The sequence below is a fragment of the Crassostrea angulata genome, chromosome 8 (genome assembly GCF_025612915.1).
Source record: "Crassostrea angulata isolate pt1a10 chromosome 8, ASM2561291v2, whole genome shotgun sequence".
NCBI lineage: Eukaryota > Metazoa > Mollusca > Bivalvia > Ostreida > Ostreidae > Magallana > Magallana angulata.
In genome coordinates, this window is record NC_069118.1 from 4,057,481 (window position 1) to 4,078,061 (window position 20,581).

Genomic DNA, 20,581 nt, shown 5'->3' on the forward strand with positions numbered 1-20,581 from the left:
GATACGTCTGTATCCGATCTGTTGAGCCTTAATACGGTATGGCCACATTATATATATTTAACGTGACGCGATTTGTCACGATTTCATTTTCCGGTAAGGTACGAGAAAAACGTTCCGATAAAATTATCCAAATGAAATTTGCGATTGGAGCTCGATCTAATCAGAACATTACGACATAATGTCGCGATTTGGTTCACATTTAAGATAATAAGCGGATGTAAATACTCTCGTGTATGTTGCTATACGAATTCTTTTGCTCAGTTGTGAAAAGAAATGATAATGATGACGATTCTTTTTCACAATCGAGATGAAAGATAATCACCATTTGAGTTCGCAGCGTGAAGTTTGCTTTCACCAATAAAGATTTAGATTAACACGACTCACGTAATGACAAGATTGAACAAACAAATGCTTTTAATGCCGAAAAATATACAAATTACAAATTTGACTTCATAATAATATAATGCCATAATGGGTATGTGAAATAAAATTGAATGCACTGAAACTGGTAAATATTAAATTTTTGCTGTCTGGGTGTATGCTCGATCATGTTTTCCAACTAATGGCAGCAGTGAGGTTACATGTTATTTACATATATTTGAAGTTACCTCGTATTTTGTGCTCTAAAAAGACAAAAACTGCATATTTTTTTTAATAGACTGTCAGTAGCTACTTAAGCTGAGGCATTGCTCACAGCTGAGACACACTAAAAAAAGAAGTTCTATATTCTCTGCATGGGCAATAATTTTTATTTGGAATATATGACTACGTACGAAACTGAATCTTAAGCGATTACAAAACTTATTATGATATATACCTTGGTGCTGGCATAAATGTCTGGCTCAGTGTTCTGGAATACAAAATGATGTTTAAAGAATAAAAAGTTCTACTGAGGTAGATCGATAAAGAGTTTTAAAAAAGAACTCTAGAAATCTAATAATTAGGATTAATTTATATGATTATCTTATTTTAATATACAAAAAATGGGAATAAGGATATGCATTAAACGAAGCTCTTTGGAGTCTGAAACATACAAAACGCTGATGATAACGCTATGACCTTAAACACAAAGTAAGCAGTCTGGGGTGAATAAAAGCACTATGTCCTATTTAAAACCACATTAGAGGACATCCTTTATTAATTAACACAAATCTATAATCATGTTTACGTGTTTTAAGTTATTTAAATGTTTAACCTTTAATCGACATCTCCGATAGGGCTTTGATCTATTTATTCCGGCCGAAGTTCTAAAAATAATCTATACAAAATACACGTTGTAAAATGTCGTGTTAAATCATGAAAAGGAATATGAATCAAACTGATATTTTATCAAAAATTGCAAAGGATGCGTTTTCAATCTCATATATTAAGTGAGTTAGATGGTCGAGACTATCAAACACTATCTTAATCTCATTTGGAAGAAAAGATCTTTATAAAGATATTGGAAAACATTCAAACTTTATTCAAAACATTTGATATTTTTCTTTACAAAATAACAGTTTATGGAAAAAAAGCCATATCTTAAACTCTAAGAAATATCCTAAGGATAATTTTTTGGCAATCCAGCTACCTTAAACAAAAGTTTTAATAAACCAAACAAAGTACATTTCAACAATAAAGAAGAATGACACAAAACAAAACAATACTGCTCAGGCATATTCAAATTGTGTGATACAAAGAAGAAAACAACTATTAGGTAAAGGGATGTTGACAAAGACATTCTTTGTATGAATATATTTTGTTTTAAAAGTTAAGTGAAAAATCTTGGCTCTCAAAAATATATCTTCATTTTAAATAAAAGGTTACCGACAATTTTTTATAATATAATATTATAGGGAATAACCAATTGGAGAATCTGAGTGTATACAAAATTTTTATTATATCTTACTAAGTAAACGTAGATTTATTTCAATATATTTACATTCAATGTATATTTCCCATATGTTTGCATTGGAAATCTGAGACGTTCAAGTTCCTGTGAATACACTTTGCCTATTCATGCGCCGTAAGCACAAATATAACCGTCATCATGCGTTTTGAGTATATTTATAATTATAAGATTAAATAAAAGGTTCAAACTTACAGAATCAATTTGATAAATACAGAATCAATTTGATATGTTCTTATGAAAAATAATCATTAAATCTTATCCACTCGTTAATAAAAAGATTTTTCTCTACAAAGTTTTTGGCACTAGATTATTAGTCGCGGAAGGGAACTAAATAAAAAGTTAACTTGGCTGTTCCATCTATGTTTAATATCCCTGACTAAGAGCGCATATAAAGACTCTAAAGCGAGGATACAAAAATACTTCATACAAAAAAAAATCAATATGAAAATATAAAAAGTATTCAATGCTGAAATTAATACTATTATTATCCTCCTTTATCTGCTCTCTCTCTCTCTCTCTCTCTCTCTCTCTCTCTCTCTCTCTCTCTCTCTCAAGCTCTTTACCAAGTCTTCTTCAGTTTTTTAAATAAAATTCAAAAACATTCCTTTGTTTCTCGGTAGTAAATTTATTGCATTGCTTTAAATTTTAAAGGCCTTTGTTACTCAAGTTGACATATCGACGATCTGTTTATTTAAACTCAGACAACTAACGCTCTTCAATTAGTTTAAACATTTAGTTAAAATTGTACAAATCAAAAGAGGTAGAGGTAGAAGTCCGGTTAACAAGAAGTTCTATTCAAGATTGTGCTATTTTACTAAACCTTTAAATCGACATAAAGAAAATAAAAGAAGTCTACATAATATGGCCGATGATGGATGTTGCTACAAATATCCACTACACATTTTTCTCTCGCGGCATATAACATAAATTTGAATGCTGAATGCGCCCCTCTGAAGTTTAATATTTTGGGGGTGGGTACTGGTTAGGGGGATAGACGGGATCGCCCCCTCCAAACATGGACTGAGATGGTTGGGCGTATCCTGGACCGTATCCAGGTCCATATCCTGGGGGAGGGGGTGCTCCATAGCCATAACCTGCAGGCGGGGCTGTAAGGAAAACGAAAAGGCAGTTTTAATTATCGTAACAAAATTTTAGTACAGTTTCAGACCACAGTGTGTATTATTATTATTTGTTGGCGCTATAGATTAAAAAAACTAATGTAAACTTGTAAGTGATTTGATAATGGTAAAAATAAATTGAGATGTGTGAGAATAAGAGCACATAAATCTTAAACAACGGAATATAAAATGATTTAATTTTTTTTAAAAAATACATGATAACATACGAGGATGCTGAATTGTGTTGACACAGTTGACATTGGTCACTGTTGCCCCGCCTCCATGCATCGTAACGATGCGGTTCCTCTGGCTATTTTTAGCGGCACAGATACACAGGACGACTACAGCCACTACGATAAGGAACACTATTCCCCCAACGAACGCACCAACGTATGTACCCACACTGAAAAAAGAGCGCTGTTGTAGTCACAATTGTATATGTCAGAAAAATAAGATAAATGGCAAGCGTTTACATGATTCACATGTATTTTAAAGAAATATGAGTTGCAGTTTTCTTGTTTGATTTTTTTTTTGAATTTGTAATTTTCTATTAAAATGACAAATATAATAAAGGTTTATAAACTTCTGTAAGCAATGTTTTTGTTGGAACTGGTTCTGATTGATGCAAAATACAAAAATTGTCATCCTGTACCAAATTGGTCCGTTATATATTCATAAGTAGAGAAAACTTTTACTGATAAAATTTAATAAAAGTTATCCTTAAGGTTCACGTTATATGTAGAATCACATGATATAAAAATTTTGCAACTAAATAAAATATTTGAGTAGTTAGCGCAAAATTAACACTAACATAATGGTTTATAAATTCACGTTTGCCATGTTTTGTGGAACAGGCCGTGATTGAATTATTATCCCATAAAAGGACTTTGGTTTGCTTTATACTCCTAAGTAGAAAACACTTTTACTGGTACATTTGAAAAAATTCATAATCATAAACATTCAAATTGTAGCATCATATGATATCCCGTTTTGCAGCTTAAAAATTAACGACACATAATTGATATAAGGTCCATAAGAACCGTTAAATGTGAATACAATTACCAACCTGCTGTCGTCGTAATTGTCGCTGTAATAGTAGTAATAGTAGTAATAATAGCAGTAGTAGTTGTAGTAGTAGGAATTGTAATAACAGCCAGCAGACGTCAGACCAGGAAGACCTGCAATAAGTGCACTTTATTCAATGATTCAAAATTCTATTAATGTCTACTTGCCTTTCCAAGCTCATTTAACTGAAAAACATAACCTCGTTTAATAATAAAAACATTAATTTATCGCAATCAGCAATAATGATAGTGAAGAAAATACTTTATTTGAAAACATATTTACAAAAGTGATAAAATTATGATAACACAACTTTAAGAGACAGATAAAATCAAACTTTTACGTGAGAGAAACAATGAATTGAAAAAACGTCACTAGATACAGTTATGACACGATTGACAAATATTATACATTTTTGTTTGAACATATTCTATTGCATAAAATTATACAAATGGTTCGAACACAACTTCTTACAACCTACGAGGTTTGTACCATGTAGAACAATTTACAACTCACTGTGTAATAGTTTAGAATTTAATTGAAAGTGTATCGAAATGCATAGTATCAAAATTTTTAAATACGTGTATTCATAACCAATTCTATTTGATTTGATTTCTAGGCAGTGAAACTCTGAAATTAGAATATACCACATTCTCTGTTAACTCATTTAACAGCCAGGAACTACACATAATGATTTGTGATTGATGTTCAGAAATATACATGTACATGTATATATTGTGTTAGATTGTTTCATGATTATTTTTATGACTAATGAACTAGGTAGTGAATCACAGTGACTGTAAATAGTACATAAATCAATTTATTGGTGGACAATACTGCTAGATATGAAGAGACAAAAGTACACGATTTTGAAACATAATATCATATTTTAGAACATATCATTATGTTTAATTACCAGGACATGAACTTAAAATTGCTATAAAAATCTCTTTGTTCTTACTAACAACGTAGCACGAAGAAAATTAAAATCAATTTTCGATTTGATTGAAAACATTTGCTTATATACCTTTAGTAAATCAGTGCACTGATCAATCAATCACAAAACCGCTATAGAAATCATTATAGTCTTTTTTCAAACACACATTGCACCTAGCTCCTGTCAAGAACTTGAATTTTAAACAGGGTTAACTTTAAAATTCAGATCCGGGTCTAAATGACAAACACAAGCACATTTACACAGAATTCCTAATATGATATACAATAAACTAAAAAAAATTTTCCAGTTTTGTGGCGATTCAATTAACTATCTAAAAAATTTCTATAATAGTTTGTTCCATTTATATAAATACAATACATGTATAGATACACAGGTATAACGCTTTTTTATTACAACTTATTTTTAACTTAGAGTTAATAATAAGATTTGAATTTTATATATTTTATTGTGAAAATGAAGTATGCATATTAATAATATGTTACAGCTGATATATAAAAGTACTGCGCAAACATGATCACAAAGATATAACACCGGCGTTGTACATGTATGTATGTACAAAGTCAGATGTCAAATTCCTTTGAAAGGCCGCTTATATCAACTTGCTGTTACATTAAAACGCTGATAAAATACTTATTGGAAACATCTGATAATATTTTTGGCGTGAATGTAGAATATAAAAGCATAGTGGATAAACGTTTAAAAAAGTCTAACCAAAAATTTGTAATCTAAACAGTTAAACCGCCTGTATTATTGACGTTCGATTTATCGCCGAGTTGTAATCTTTACTCAGTGTAGTAAAAATAGAATAAAATAACGAAATACTTATCGAATCAATGAATTTAAAAAAAACAAGAATAAACACATAAAACATTATTTCTCAATCATTTGATACAAACACTTTTATAAAACAACCCGTTATAAATCCATATTCAACATACGTAAATAACACCATCACACTTGCACTCTGTCGAGTCGGTGTACCTGCTGTTTTCACACCTTCCATCAACTGTGTGTATATATATATATATATATATATATATATATATATATATATATATATATATATATAAATATATATAAATATATATATATATATATATATATATATATATATATATATATATATATATATATATATATATATATATAGACACACACACACACATACACAAACAAACACACAAAATATCAGCTATAGTAAGTGATCAGAGGATAAGAAAATGTCTTACAAAGTATTGTGAAAATCAGTTCCAGAATAAGGATCTCCATTTTTGCGATAGGACGTTGTATTGGCAGGTTTAGATCTGCAAACCTTTCTTTCCAAAATCACTGCGTAATTACTCAATTGGATTTTAAAAAATTCGAAGCTATTTATTTCTTTATGTGCATTTTCAATGGAGTTGCTATTGAGGAGTGTAATTAAATACACTGGAACATGATTGCATTTTGTTTTACAGGCACTTAAAGGAAAGAAGAATAAGAATATACATAAAGACACGATATCTAGGGATTTAAATCTGTTCAACGGTATTTCAAAATGAATGTGCCATTTCTGTTTACTTTTGTTCCTTTTTGTTTGTCGTAGTTGTCATTGATGCTCTTGGTCCAGTTACACTATTGCTTTGTTTTTTTAATTAATGCTTTCTAAAGATTTTAATTTTTCAACTCTAAAGTAATACAGTTAATATCTACTTCTTTAACAAAAATGGCACTACCTATTAAAGTAAACACACCTTGTAAACAAGGATAACTCCCTTTTAACGTTTATTAAGTAACCTGCTCACTAGTTATTGTTATAAGACTATATGTTTTTTAAGTCCGAAGTTACTTCACAAATATTTATTTCTGTATATTTTTAATTATACATTAAACATAAAGAAGTGCGTATATAAATTATTGTTAATGTCAACCAGAACATAACATAGAGGTTAAATAGCTGATTATTCCATGCAGGGAATGTTCTCAGCAGTAGTACGAGTATATAATCCATAGGTGAATGCAACGGATTCAAACGATTTTTAACCAAAAGAGGAAGGTTTGATTTTTAGAAGTCTGACGTCGTTCGGCGATTAATATTTAATACAACATAAATTTCGTTTGATCACAAATCATCCCACTTATATATCATGTAACTAGAGGTGTATCAGCCTTGGTATGCCTGTATTGGACAAGGTGAGACAGCATCCGGCAGCAAGGACTGTCTCATCCCCCAGGGCTGATTTTTTTGTCTCCGCTCGTCGTCGTCACTCTTGAATTCAAAACCTGGAACTCCCCATTACCTTTGGGTTTTTTAAAAGACAAATTTGTGATGTAACGATTGAATAAAACAAAATATTATATGGCACGGCAACAAATTCAATTAATGCTAAAAAATTTAAAATAAAAAATATAATTAAAAAGTAAGTATATCTAAGTAAGGGGAGGTCATCCAAGCAACACTTGTGTATTTATAATATAAGCACGCTTTAATTATTATCAAGAAAATTTACGAATTAATGGCGCAATTCTTTGTAAAACTTTATTTTAATCTATCATCGTAGTAAATAAGTCATAAATATGCTCTTCATATACTCAACGTATAAAAATATCGAGGTACAACATACCTTGATGTTGAAAACCTATTTTCAAATTATCTTTATTCGATCGTTTTGCACTGTAGCCTTCTATTATCTATAATGTATGTCTTGTGTAACTTGTGTTTCTTTTCTGATAAATACATGACTTTTGGACATAACCATCAATTATCGTTTCATTGAATTATACAAATATCTAATTTTAACTCTTTTAAGTGTGCTAATTTTCGTGTTTAGATAGTAGCACAATAGTTTATAAATAGTAGCACGAGTGTTTTGTAAAATCTTAAATGGACATGATCACGTTTTTGGCCAAATGTTTTTATATTAGTTGTTTACAACTCTTTAGTAATACATCTCTGGTCATCAACCAAAATTTGAGTGTCAATCGTGCAATTGTAAGCAAGATACAATGTTCATAATTCTTTGTTATGTTATCATTGTAAACACAAAATTGGGGGGAAAATCTTTACCGAAAAGGTGGACTTTTAAAAAAAATACCCCGAAAAAGATACCAAAAACAAAATATTACATGTATATTTTCAGAAAAATTAATTTTAACGAAAACTTTGCTTAGCTGTTATATAGAAAATATTTAGCGGAAAACTGAACCCACTGATACCAAAACAACGGTGTGATATTCTCTGAAGGCTGTAATATGTATCGTAGGATAACATCTTATATACATTCGACTCTGAAAAAGAAATGAACATTACATTCAAATTATTCTCCGCGGTTTATGAAGTAAATCACTGTACGCCGAATAAGGAAGACCTCTGAGGCACCCACTGATGGCTGAGTCAAGGATTTGTCGGTACTTGTAACGACTACCTGGTAAATTTGTAAAAAAAAAAAAAAAAAAAAAAAGTTTTAGTTTTGGAAAAAATGAAAAAGCTAGTCACATGGGACTAGGTCTGATCTCTCTTGAGCTTTGTTTAGAATACGTTTTAATAATGCTGTAACGTGTTTTTCCTTCGGCGCCGGAGTTATAACGGCTTTTCTATCACGAGTCAGGAATGTACAGGAAAAACCCTTCCTTATGCTTTTTTTTTTTTAGCAAGTACAGACATTCTATGGTTAAAATAACCATATTAAGATTCCAATTTCTCTTACTAGCAAACTAACTGGTTCGAAATTATGAATGTCATCAGTAACAATATTTGCAAATTTTGTTTGATTGAATTTGGAAAATATTTTAGCAATTGCTAGCGGTTTATACTCGCACCCAGTTTTCCTAATCTGTCATTGTATGCTGTAGCCATCTTTTACATTTTCAAAATGCGTATCAAAAAAAGAATTGCATGTACTAATATCTGACATCACTTAATTAATTTCCTGACTTTTGGGATTTTTGCATTGTCTGTTATAGTAAGAGGTCCACCATTTTTCGCTTCATCTTAGACAGATTCTGTGCCAGTCAGACATTTCTTTATCCACCTACGAACTGTCTCATAAGACATCATATCAGATTCAAAAACTCTCTCAAATTCAGTAAATTGTGCATTAAAATTGTGCATAAGCGGTTGACAAAGTTTTGTGCGAACATTTACATCATTTCCAATTATTTTGTTCAATATTCTTAACCTGCTATCAAAACTATTTTTACCACATTGATGAATGACTGGCTCTATTCAAATGACTTTAAATTTAACACTCTGAGGAGCTGAAGGCTCTTGTTTTCAACGTATGAAAGTTATTGAAAAGAGCCATTAAAGGGTATAATCAATTACTACATCGTATAAAGCGTCATTGCAATTTCAAAGTTCATATTTCTTGTTGATTAATTTGGCCTAGTCAAAGTAAAACGTTAAAGGAAATAAAAGCTTAATACGATTTTTAATTAAAGCCATATATATATATATATAAGTAATCCCTCTTAATACATTACATTGAAAAGAGTATGAGGTCGCAAGCACGGTTCTTGACTTTGTTATGAATTCAAATTCTACTTTACAAATATTTGCCATGACGTTTTATTCACACTTAAAAAAAATCATTTTCATTTGATATACAATTTATCTTTTTGTGTATGATAGAGTTGTCAAGGTTTTTTTTCACTTTGTGATCACTCAGCTATGTTAAGGGCGTCCATAAAAAATAGCGATATTTATCGAATAATATGTTAGCCTTTCAATAATCTTGACATTCTGTTCCAAAAAATTGTTACACAAAGTAATATTTTATAGATATACAAATCAGATAATTCGTTTTAGCATGGGCAACATATAACTCTCTTGGGAATACCCTGTCACGTGATACTGCTAAAAACAGATGAATCAGGAATAATACAAAAAAGTTCAAGAGCTTACCATAAACAAATATTATTATTTTTGTATCTAACTTGTAAAATAAACATCAGAAATTTCGAAAAGTGCTGGGAGCTTGAAATATTCAAGTAAGAACAATTATTAAATTCAACATGAACAGTGTATAAACAGCAATTTGCAAGGAATTCCCACAATTAACGCTTAATTATATAGAAAGCGTAGCAATTTCATACAGTCTCCAGCACGTTTTGATATAATTGGGATATAATGGTAAGATATATAAATTTTCAATTTATTTGATCAAGTGTATGCCCTTGCACTATTGCATTTTATCTGGCCTAGTTCACTTTTGGCGTCAATTTCGTGAAATTCATATGCAACATTGACTTAGATCATGATTTTAATTTTTTATTCATAAAAGTATTAAAAGCTGCGAATTTCACAAAAATAATGTCAGAATGTTGTTTTTGGTCACACCAGTTATCATTACCAAATTGTTGAAATTGGAAATTTTATTCATCTTTTGCATTTTTCAGGGCGGGGGTTGTTGAGTTGGTAATTTACCACACATTTATGTTTCATAATGGTTTATATTATTTTGCTGGTAAATAAATAAGAAATACTTTTAATATATGATCAGACTTAATTGCAATTATAAAAAAATAATAATATTTTGGTAATAAATAAAGAAAGCAAGAAAAATCAATATTTTTCTTTTCTGTGAAAAACTGTTCAACAAGACTACTGTTGTGTTTTCTGAATTTCAGTATTATTCAGTCATGATGTGGAATTGATGGAAATTGACCATTCTTCTTGCACAGTACATTTTCTTTTCTTCTGACTTTTTTATATTAAATGGCAGTGCAGCTGATAAGAAAACCAATACCTGAAGTGAGAAATATTTATCAATTTCAAATTTAATTTCAATAGGTTTCAATGAAAAATATTATGATAGGTTATATTATATAGTAATATGATTTTATTAAAAAAACAACCAAATATACATGAAGTTAGTGAGTTAAAGAAATATTTATAGAGTACCTACTTTTTATCACCACCCCTAAAAGTGTCTCCAGTGGACCATTTACTCTTTAAATAACCCTGAAAATGAATGATATGTCATAATTAGCAAACTATTGTGCTAAACATAACATGAAAATGGAAAATTTCTTAATTACTATGCATACTAATTGCAGATTTAATTTCATTAATACCACAAAAGGCATAATCAGATGTTTATTCTTTTAAAATGTATGGAAATTCTGTTAGAACAACACTTTAATTTTGTCTATATATACATGTAATCTTCATAAAATAAGATTAAATAAAATTACACATTTCGATTTTCATAAAAAACCATACTGTCTCGTCTATATTCAATCAAGATCATCCTCACAGTAATCTTTGTAGTTCTAGCACATACATTGTTTACATTTTCTTTGAACACGGGGGAAATGCGAGCTAATATTATGGCGACATAAGAGACCTGTAAAAAGCTACAATGAGCTTCAATATTCTTTCTGATCAAAATCAGCGAAACGTAGAACAATTACTTTGTCTGATCGAGTCACCAAACTGGTGTTTCAACACAATATTACATGAAAAACAAATGTAAACAAGTGAACAAAATCGAATCTGAGGAATTTCGTTTCGTTTCTGTTTCACCCCACTGCAATAAATAATATAAAACAATCTCTAGGGAAAGTACATATAAATCCTACCTTGTTCAGTTGAATCCTATGCCGATTTCCGTCCACTGTGGTTGTAAATGAGTTGGTTGTAAATTCCCAGATATATCACTGAAGTCCACATGTTTATTCTGATCACAGCTGCAAGCTGTAAAAGATAGTTGATGTTTTTATTTCATTACACCTTTCTGGAAACAATCTAACGCACTATTTAATCATATTCATTTTGGTAGATGTTCATTATTTACCGAAAGTTCCATATCTCCTTACATCCCATGAATAAGGGGAGGGGCTTATGCAATTTTTTTCTAAATTACACGTGGTAGAATTCTGAGACCTTCCTTAACATAGCTGACCATTTAATCAATTGCCAACAAAAAAAATGAAATGAGCAATACTATCATTGGCGCCGTTAGACATTAGCTCAAATTAACATTCTGACAGTGTGTCTTTTAATACTCAACTTTACTTATAAGCGAGGCACGTGCTTTCATTAAACATTGGAAAAAAATTTTTAAGCATTTTGTTTACGGACTCTCAATTTAAGTGTACTATTTGATTTATATGCGTTTCTGCTGATTAGAATCTGTCCAAACTAAATACAATGCATCTCTATTGCAAATACCACCACGTACCCTGTTAGGAAAAACTTTTTGAAAATCTTTTAGTTTGATTAGGTTTACTCTAATTCTTTTATATTAACATTTTGTAATATGTACAACAGTTTGAAGTTAAATGTCAGTGTTATTTATTATAATAAAAATTATTCATTGAAATTATATTAATTTTTTTGACTTCGAAAAAAACCAATGATTAAAAAAAATTGATTTCATTTTAATCTATACTCGTGAGAAGTATGATGCATTGTGTAACATTATTTGTTTGTCAATTCGTGTTAAAATGCTATAACTGTAACATTTGGGTATTTTGTTATGCACTTAAGGAAAATTATTTCTAATTGACCAAACCCCTTTCAAGAGTTCGAAATTTTTTGGTAAATGATTAAAAACATACTGTATTTCTTACGAATACGTTATAAAACTTTACAGCGTACAAAAATATAATCTACCAACGGATCAAGCTGCTTTGATGAAAAGTGATTGTATATAAAGCCATCCTAAAAATTTCGAAAGTGATGAGTACCTGTAGAACACAATAAAGTCAATTTATCAATATTAAATAATCATTGAACGGCACATAATGTATAATTCATAATCAAAAAAATTCGGAGCGATATTTGTTGTCAATACCAGTACCAATTCCGTTTTTCAAGATCTGTTCCTGTTTGTAGTTTAGTGACTTGATTTATACCCAGTACCTAGTATGTGCCTCATGCGGGTTTTTTTCTTGATATTTAAAGGCAAATACCCCCTCTGTTTAGCTGACAATGTAAACATTTCCGCCATATTTGAGATCTCTAAATATGTCAAAACATTAACTTAACATATTTAGCATGAAACACGATATCCGAACTATTTTACAACTCTGGGCATCTCATTCTTCAAACGATAACGTTCGTCCTACAGGTTGATTAAAGTCCACCATTTTTGCAAGGGGTGGAACAAGGCAATGAAATATCGATGATGCAGAGATAGTCGATATTAAATAGCCGTCATAGCCTTCCTTTTACTAGATTAATAGTTTTCAAATTAAAATGCAAAAGATAATCAACTTTAAATAAACATATGTTAAAATAATCAGTGAAAGAACTTGATTCGTCAAAATATATCAATGTATCTTTTTAAATACCTGTGACATTTGTTTCTTGTTGCTATATACAGTCCTACGTTTTGTAGAATTTGAATTGTTTCTTAGGTCGATATAGACAGCCTTTATCATCATTTTTAGCGCACTTTTACTACCCCGAATGGTGCGGGATAGAATGGTAGGGTCTGTTTGTTGAATAATACGGCTCGTTACGTGCACATTAAGGTCAGTTTCTTGCAAAGTATGAAACAGACAGTTTTAGGTTCTTACAAAGTAGCTTCACATGAGAGCCGGTGCCAGTTTAGAATTGTGTTTTGATAGAATTATTTACCTAAAATGGGCATAAGAATGTCGAATCAACTTAACTGGGCTTGATATTTTTTTCAGATTAATCTAAGATGAGTCTGTATTTTCTAAAATTAAAAATGATTCAACTACTCAAAAACTTAATAATATCGTTGATTATTTGGAATGTTAGGTTTCCATTTCGTGCACTCCATTACAAACACTACCATTGACAAATCGTAACTGATAGTAGATCTAGAAATATATCCGTAACCGATCTGTTGACCCTTAATACGCTATGGCCATTAAATATATTTAACATGACGGTATTTGTCACGATCTTATTGTCCGGTAAGATACGACAAAATACGTTCAGATATCCAGATGAAATTTGCGATTGGATCTCGATCTGATCCGAACATCACGACCCCATGTCGCGATTTGGTTCGTATTTAAGATACTACGTGTATATATATTGGTATATGTTCCTATAGATGGAAGATGATCTCCATTTGCCTTCATCAATAATGACTTAAATCAACATGACCGGGGGATGCGAGGGGATTAAAGACGATGTGATGCGTTTAAAATAATTCAGAGCAATCTGAACAAGAATAACAACGATTGAAAAATTATTGTGTTGATCTTTTGTCAATCATTCTAATTTACAACGCTGCAAAAATTAAATTCACCATTCATTTAATTTTATTAGATAAATAATCAAGCTGTGGTTTTGAATGCAGATTCGGTTGGATATATCCAAGTACTTAACCAATCTTTAAGTAAATGATAAATAAAGTTGCTCTAAGCTAAATTACTAATAAAATACTTTTTTATATAAATTACTTTTCGTTCATTCATTGGTTTTAAAATAACAGCTATAAAAAGGAGGAACACGTCACAAAATAAAGAGTTATAGATAGCTGGAAATGTTTTGAATTAGTTTTTTGTTTAAAATATAACAAAGATTACATTTAGTTACAGTTCAGAAAAGAGGAACGCAAAACTTACGAAAATTATAGAAATTTAAATCATTCTAACTGTTTTAATTAATCTAAGGTGTGTTTACAATGTACTAGTTGTGTAACAAGTTTATACTTTAAGATATATTTACATGGGGGGTGACAAAATATAGGGATTTGTCCCAAGTAAAGATAAAATGAGCATACGCACCTATATTTAGAACAACGTTTTCTGATGACAAACATAGCTTAATCCTATATAAATGTAACATTATTCGTCCAGAATTTAGTCCAACCTATGAATACATGATCACAACCAAGATAAGACTTTTTTTTTAAACAAACGTTATTTTACATCTAAATTGCATTCAGTGAAATTATAGAACACAGAGAGTTTGACACGTGATCTATTCAAACAAAAAGTGGCTTACAGCTACCTAACGTTGTTTTGGATATTCCATACACAATTTTTCCGGATTTACTTAAAAGAAGAGCAGACGAGACTCCCAATGCAGCAGCATGCATTTTCATAGATGATGAAAATGAAAGATCCGTGCTAACGTGTGGGGAATTTTTCAACAAGGCAACTACGTTTGAAGGAACATTAGTTCAGATGGGAGTAGATAGAGGTGACATCATCGGGCTCTGTGGTAGAAATGTTCAAGAATGGCTTATTGCTGATTTAGGAGTGCAGATGGCGGGTGGGTGCTCACTGTGTTTGCCATACCAACAAAAGAAGGAAATCATGTTAGAATTGTTTGATGCAATTGGTAAGGTAAAGCTACTTATCATTGATACTTGTCACAATGGACAGACCTGTCAAATTATCAGAAACATGCTTCACAAGAATTTAGCCTCTGGTAACAATGACCCTGCAGAAGTCGATAAATTACTTCAGATTATATTGTTTCGCCAACATAAGGCTTTCCCATCATTATATACACAGTGTTCAAAATTTGTGCTCAGTAGAGATTGACGCAGTTCTTCCTAGAGTTGATCCAAAAGATATGTCAATTATTCAACTGTCTTCGGGTACAACGGGTTTGCCAAAAGCAATACCACATTCGCATTACGCCATGGTTGTTGAAGTGTATCACTCTTTCAAGATGTACCCAACAAATACCGAAAAAGAGATGTTCTACAAAACTTCGCCTTTCTTTTGGAGTGCGGGATATCCATATTGGGAAATCAGTACAGGTGGAATTCGAGTGACAATGACAAATGCATTTCATTCAATTTCAACGGCGGATGCAGCTTTGATTTTTTGCGAGATTATAGCAAGAGAAAAACCAACTCAAGCATTTTTTGTTCCATCCGTACTAGATTTCATAATTGAAAGAATTTGCCATTGAAAGTCCCAAGAATTCTCACGTCAGGCACAATTGTTTATTATTCAATATTAGAAAGTATTGGTAAAGTGTGTGATGAATATCTCGTCGACTATGGTTCAACAGAGTTGGGATACATTGGATCTGGATTGTTCACAGCAGAAGATAAATCAGAGGAAAAACAAGGAATCCTTAGGTATCGGTCAGTTTACTGGAGTAGAGATTAAAATCACTGATGAGGACAGATTTCTCCAACCGGTGGGTCAGCCAGGCAAAATATGGGTACTCCCAATAAAGAGATTTTCTGGATATATTAATTACGACTTTCGCATGAAGGAAAACTTAATGAAAAGCGGATGGTTTTGCCAAGATGATGGAGGCTTTTTGACAGAAGACGCCGCTTTGGTTGTCTAGGGACGATGTCAAGAGGTGATTCAAGGTTTTGGCCGAAAAATATATCCTGTTGAGATTGAAAATGTAATAAAAACAAAGAGCAATGTTTAGAAGCCATTGTAATGCCGATAAAGAATATGGAAACTGAAGACCAAGTTCCTGCTGCTGCCATAATTTATCGACCCTGCAGTGAGGATTCAATGGATATTATGCAGGACTTCCTCCGAGAAGAATTAAAAATCACGACAGAAAATCGGTTGCTTGGATATATGTATGTCCCGCATGTTATCATAAGTTTGAAAGAATTTCAACTGCTAGCAAATGGAAAGCCGAATCGCAACGAAGTACGGCAGATCATCCTCAAAAACGTTGATTGCAAAAAGTACGATTTTCCCAAGTACTATTCATTAGGATTGTATTTTTGGAGAAACATAGATATTTGATTATTTAATTGATTTTATCAAATCTTTTTTCATGTCTCGCCATGAAGTGATCTGTACATGTTATCATATTTGACCTTTTAATAGCAAATTGTAGTATTCGAGAGTTTATTTCTACATGATAAGCTTATTTAACCTGTAAGATTGATTGTATAAGAATATCATTGACACAATATTGACATATTGTCAGTCTATGGACTTTAATCTTGCTAATCTCTAATCGTTAACGGTCTTTTCAATACTGATTTGTTGTTGATTTTGCTGTTGTTATTTTTTAAAATGATCTGTAAGATACGTTTTATATATTCGTCTCCTTCATGTTTTAATACCTTGTTGTTTGATCAACGTTTACTTAAGTAATTGGTCTATAGGTAAAGGATTTTATGTTTTGCACTGGAGTTTGGTTTTATATGTTGCTGTTCTTTGAAATTATTGGCTTATATTTAGATACTAAGTTTATATATATGCAGTTAAATTCAAATTTCAAAGTTGAAATACAAATATGAATATTTAGATCATTTAATATTTATTCGTTTGACGAGATATCGGCGCTTCTGATTGGTCGAAAAAATTCTTTGATACCTGCATCAATCAAATTTTTGCCGGATCTACTTTTCTCAACTGTTCTGAACTAACACTATAGAACGGGAATTTCCAAGATAAATACTGTCAACAAAATGTAAAGTTGTGTCTGTTTTATTGTCAGCAAACAAAATGCAACCTTGTGAATATAAAAACTTGAAAGTTTAACCTTCAAAAATAAACAAAACACATTATTTGAATCAGAAAATTAAGCGTCTTCTCACGATTTCGTCTGCTTGAGATCAATCAACATTTAAGCGAGGCTGGCTGTTCCTTTTCCAGGAATATTATAACGAACATATAGGCCTATAAACTTTCATGGTAACGCTGCTGTTAAAATTTGGTAACGATAATTTTTAAATTTACACACGTACATGATCGGTCACCAGAATAAGCGTCGTAAAGAAAAGCTGTGAGTAATGCATCAACTCCTTCAGCGCATTCCAAGCGGCAGATATACCATTTAAGTACATCACTGGCTATCTAGTTACCACAACGTTTACAAAAGTCGCTTATACATACTATTTTTTGTCGACATATCAGCTATTTTCATCCACGATCGCCTTTCTTTGGATGGTTGTGTCCAGTTGCATATTCCAACGATCTCACATGAAAACTAGTTTAATTACGAGTTTTTCTGTATAGTGAATAATATCACAAGCTATCGCATGTATTTTCCTTTTGTTTTCAATTCAGCCGGTTCAGATTTTAACTCACTATTTGTGTTTAATCCATTAAATTCAGCTTAAAAGCTCTGCATCAGCTAAGGCGCATCCATTTTGAATACTGTTGCTGTTGTTGTTTTGTATTCATACGCGCCGCTTCATTTACATTATTTACATTTTTGATCAATCACACTTCACATTTTTTTTATCTGAAAAAATTAAATGATAAGAAATGGAAACGGAAAATTTTTTATCAATGGGCTATGCGCATTTATGAAGTTTTCCGGTCATTTTTTTTCTTTGATACGTCGATCAATAGAAAAATAATTATCTTCATTTCTTAAGTACTTTGCCTTTTTATGCTTAACAATTAAGATTTCAAAGTCCATATTACCTGTAAATTAATTTGGCCTATTCAAATTTATAAATAAAACAAAATCAAAGCTGAATACAAGGGTTGGTCCTATATCATTGATGCAATAAAATAGTTAATACGGGACGTAAAACGACAAAAGTTTACACTTAGTATTAAAAACAGTATCAAATAATATAATTTACTTTGTTCAGATTTTTTAAATTAAAGATAAAGATAAGTATCCACTTTAAATACAATACAATACTTTACAGCGTCCAAAAATAAACTCTATCATCGAAGCAAGCCTCTTTTAATTAAAAGTGGTTGCATATAAAGCGATCTTGAAAATTTAATAAAATATGTATTCGTACGTGGAGAACACAACTTAGTAAATTTATCAATATTGAATAATCATTAAAAGGTGTATAATTTATAACAAAAACTCCGAAACAATATTGATAGTCAATACCAATTCAAATAAGGTTATTCAAGATATGTTTGTTTTGATTTGAAAAACGCAAAATACTCCCTCTGTTTAACACACATTACAGATTACACATTACAGGTATCTTTGACTTCTCTAAGTGTGTAAAACATCAACTTAACATATTAAGCCTGTAACACGATATCCGAACTATTTTACAACCCTCTCATTCTTGATACGATAACCTCCGTCCTACAGGTTGAATAAAGTCCATGGTCAGTATAATGCATATTTATATTTCCGATATCATTTGAAAGTATATTGAGGGCACGCCTTGGATTAGCTGTTAAGTATCCTCAAGAAAGACCATTTCTCATTCTGGTTTGGAGAATGTTTGCCTCAAGTATGTATGGCCTTCCTTTTAGCTAGACTATTAGAGATTTTCAAATTGAAATGTTAAAAATAATCAACTTAAAATGTTATGTTTTCCTACCTTATTCCTGTATTGTTTATGAATTATTGTTATCTGTATAAAAACTGAATAATAAATATTATAAAAAAAAATAAAACAAAAAAAAAAAAACAAAAAAAAACTTTGAATAAGAATATGTTAACGTTAAAGTAATCAGTGTAAGAACTTGATGCATCAAAATATATGTATGTGTTTTTATAAAATACTGTGACATTTGTTTTTGTTGCTATATACACTCCTACGGTTTGTTAAATATGAAGTGTTTCTTAGGTCTGTTTAGGCAAGGCTTTTATAAATAAAAATTTCAGCGCACTTCTACTACACCGAACGGTACAGTTTCAAATGATAGGGTCTGTTTGTTAAGGATACGGCTCGTTACTTTTACATTTAGGTTAGTTTCTTACAATATATAAAATAGACAGTTTTAGACTCTTACAAAATACATTCACCTGAGAACATGTGCCAGTTTGGAATTGTGCTTTGATAGAATGATTTACTTATAATGGGTATAAGAATGTAGAATCAACTAATGGGGCTTGATACCTTTTTCATATTAAAGATGAATCCTTTTATCTTCCAATATTAAAAGCGTTTTATACAACGACAAAAAACTTTCTAATATCATTGATTATATGTATTACTAGGGTTCCCCTTCGCGCGCTCCATTACGAACATTACGATTGGCAAATCGCAACTGATAGTAGAAATTCTCTGTAAATCTAGGTTTAGGTTCAAGGTGATGCGAGTCGATACGTTAGATATATTTAAAGTGACAAAATTTGTCACGATATCATTGTCCGGTAAGATACGAGAAAATACGTTCAGATAAAATTTTCCAGATGAAATTTGCAATTGGATCTCAATCTGATCCGAATATCACGACACAATGTCGCCATTTGGTTCGGATTTACGATATTACGCGTATATACGTTCGTATAAGTTGCTATACGAACTAATTTGCTTAGTTGTGAAGACATATGATAATGATGGCAATTCTTTTCTACAAACAAGATGAAAGATGATCATTTAGAGGTTGCAGGGTGAAGTTTGCCTTTACCAATAATAATTGAAATCAACACGACCAGGCGCAGGGGGGGGGGTAAAGGCGATGTACTGTGCTTAGAAATAATACAGAGCGAACAATTACAAAGACAGACCTCAAGATTTGGTTAGATTTGATGTGCGCAAAGCATGATATTGAGAATGTAGCATGATCCATTTCAATAACTTTTAACACAATAAAAACATTGACAAAAACAATCAAACTACAAAAATGATAAAATTCACATAATGAAAAGCTTTAACAAACAAATGCTTTTAACGGCGAAAAAGATACAAATTTAATTTATAATATTATTATATTATTTACAAATATAAATTTAACTTCATAATAATATAAAGCCATAATGAC

The 20,581-nt window shown here is 31.1% G+C and overlaps 1 protein-coding gene, 1 long non-coding RNA gene and 1 pseudogene across 2 annotated transcripts; 1 reads left to right on the forward strand and 2 right to left on the reverse strand.

Moving 5' to 3' along the window:
* Positions 1-1,103: 1,103 nt before the first annotated feature.
* LOC128160437 (protein shisa-4-like) lies at positions 1,104-6,409 on the reverse strand. The gene is made up of 4 exons (XM_052823753.1): positions 6,259-6,409; positions 4,076-4,187; positions 3,237-3,412; positions 1,104-2,997 (listed from the first exon to the last, which is right to left on the reverse strand). The coding sequence occupies exons 1-4, from the start codon at positions 6,296-6,298 to the stop codon at positions 2,849-2,851; spliced, it is 477 nt and encodes a 158-aa protein (XP_052679713.1). The 5' UTR covers positions 6,299-6,409; the 3' UTR covers positions 1,104-2,848.
* A 3,725-nt stretch (positions 6,410-10,134) lies between these two features.
* On the reverse strand, positions 10,135-11,780 carry LOC128160439 (uncharacterized). Its single transcript, XR_008240280.1, has 3 exons — positions 11,591-11,780; positions 10,915-10,970; positions 10,135-10,755 (listed from the first exon to the last, which is right to left on the reverse strand). It is a non-coding gene; the product is annotated as an uncharacterized LOC128160439 (long non-coding RNA).
* Positions 11,781-15,124: 3,344 nt separating this feature from the next.
* On the forward strand, positions 15,125-16,675 carry LOC128159185 (uncharacterized; annotated as a pseudogene).
* The last annotated feature ends 3,906 nt before the right edge of the window (positions 16,676-20,581 follow it).

Coding starts and splice junctions, on each gene's coding strand:
- LOC128160437 (XM_052823753.1), bottom strand. CDS start 6,298: ATGGAGATCCTTATTCTGGAACTGATTTTCACAATACTTT. Junction 3,413..4,075: donor GACAATTACGACGACAGCAG/GTTGGTAATTGT, acceptor CTCTTTTTTCAG/TGTGGGTACATACGTTGGTG. Junction 2,998..3,236: donor CAACACAATTCAGCATCCTC/GTATGTTATCAT, acceptor TTTTCCTTACAG/CCCCGCCTGCAGGTTATGGC.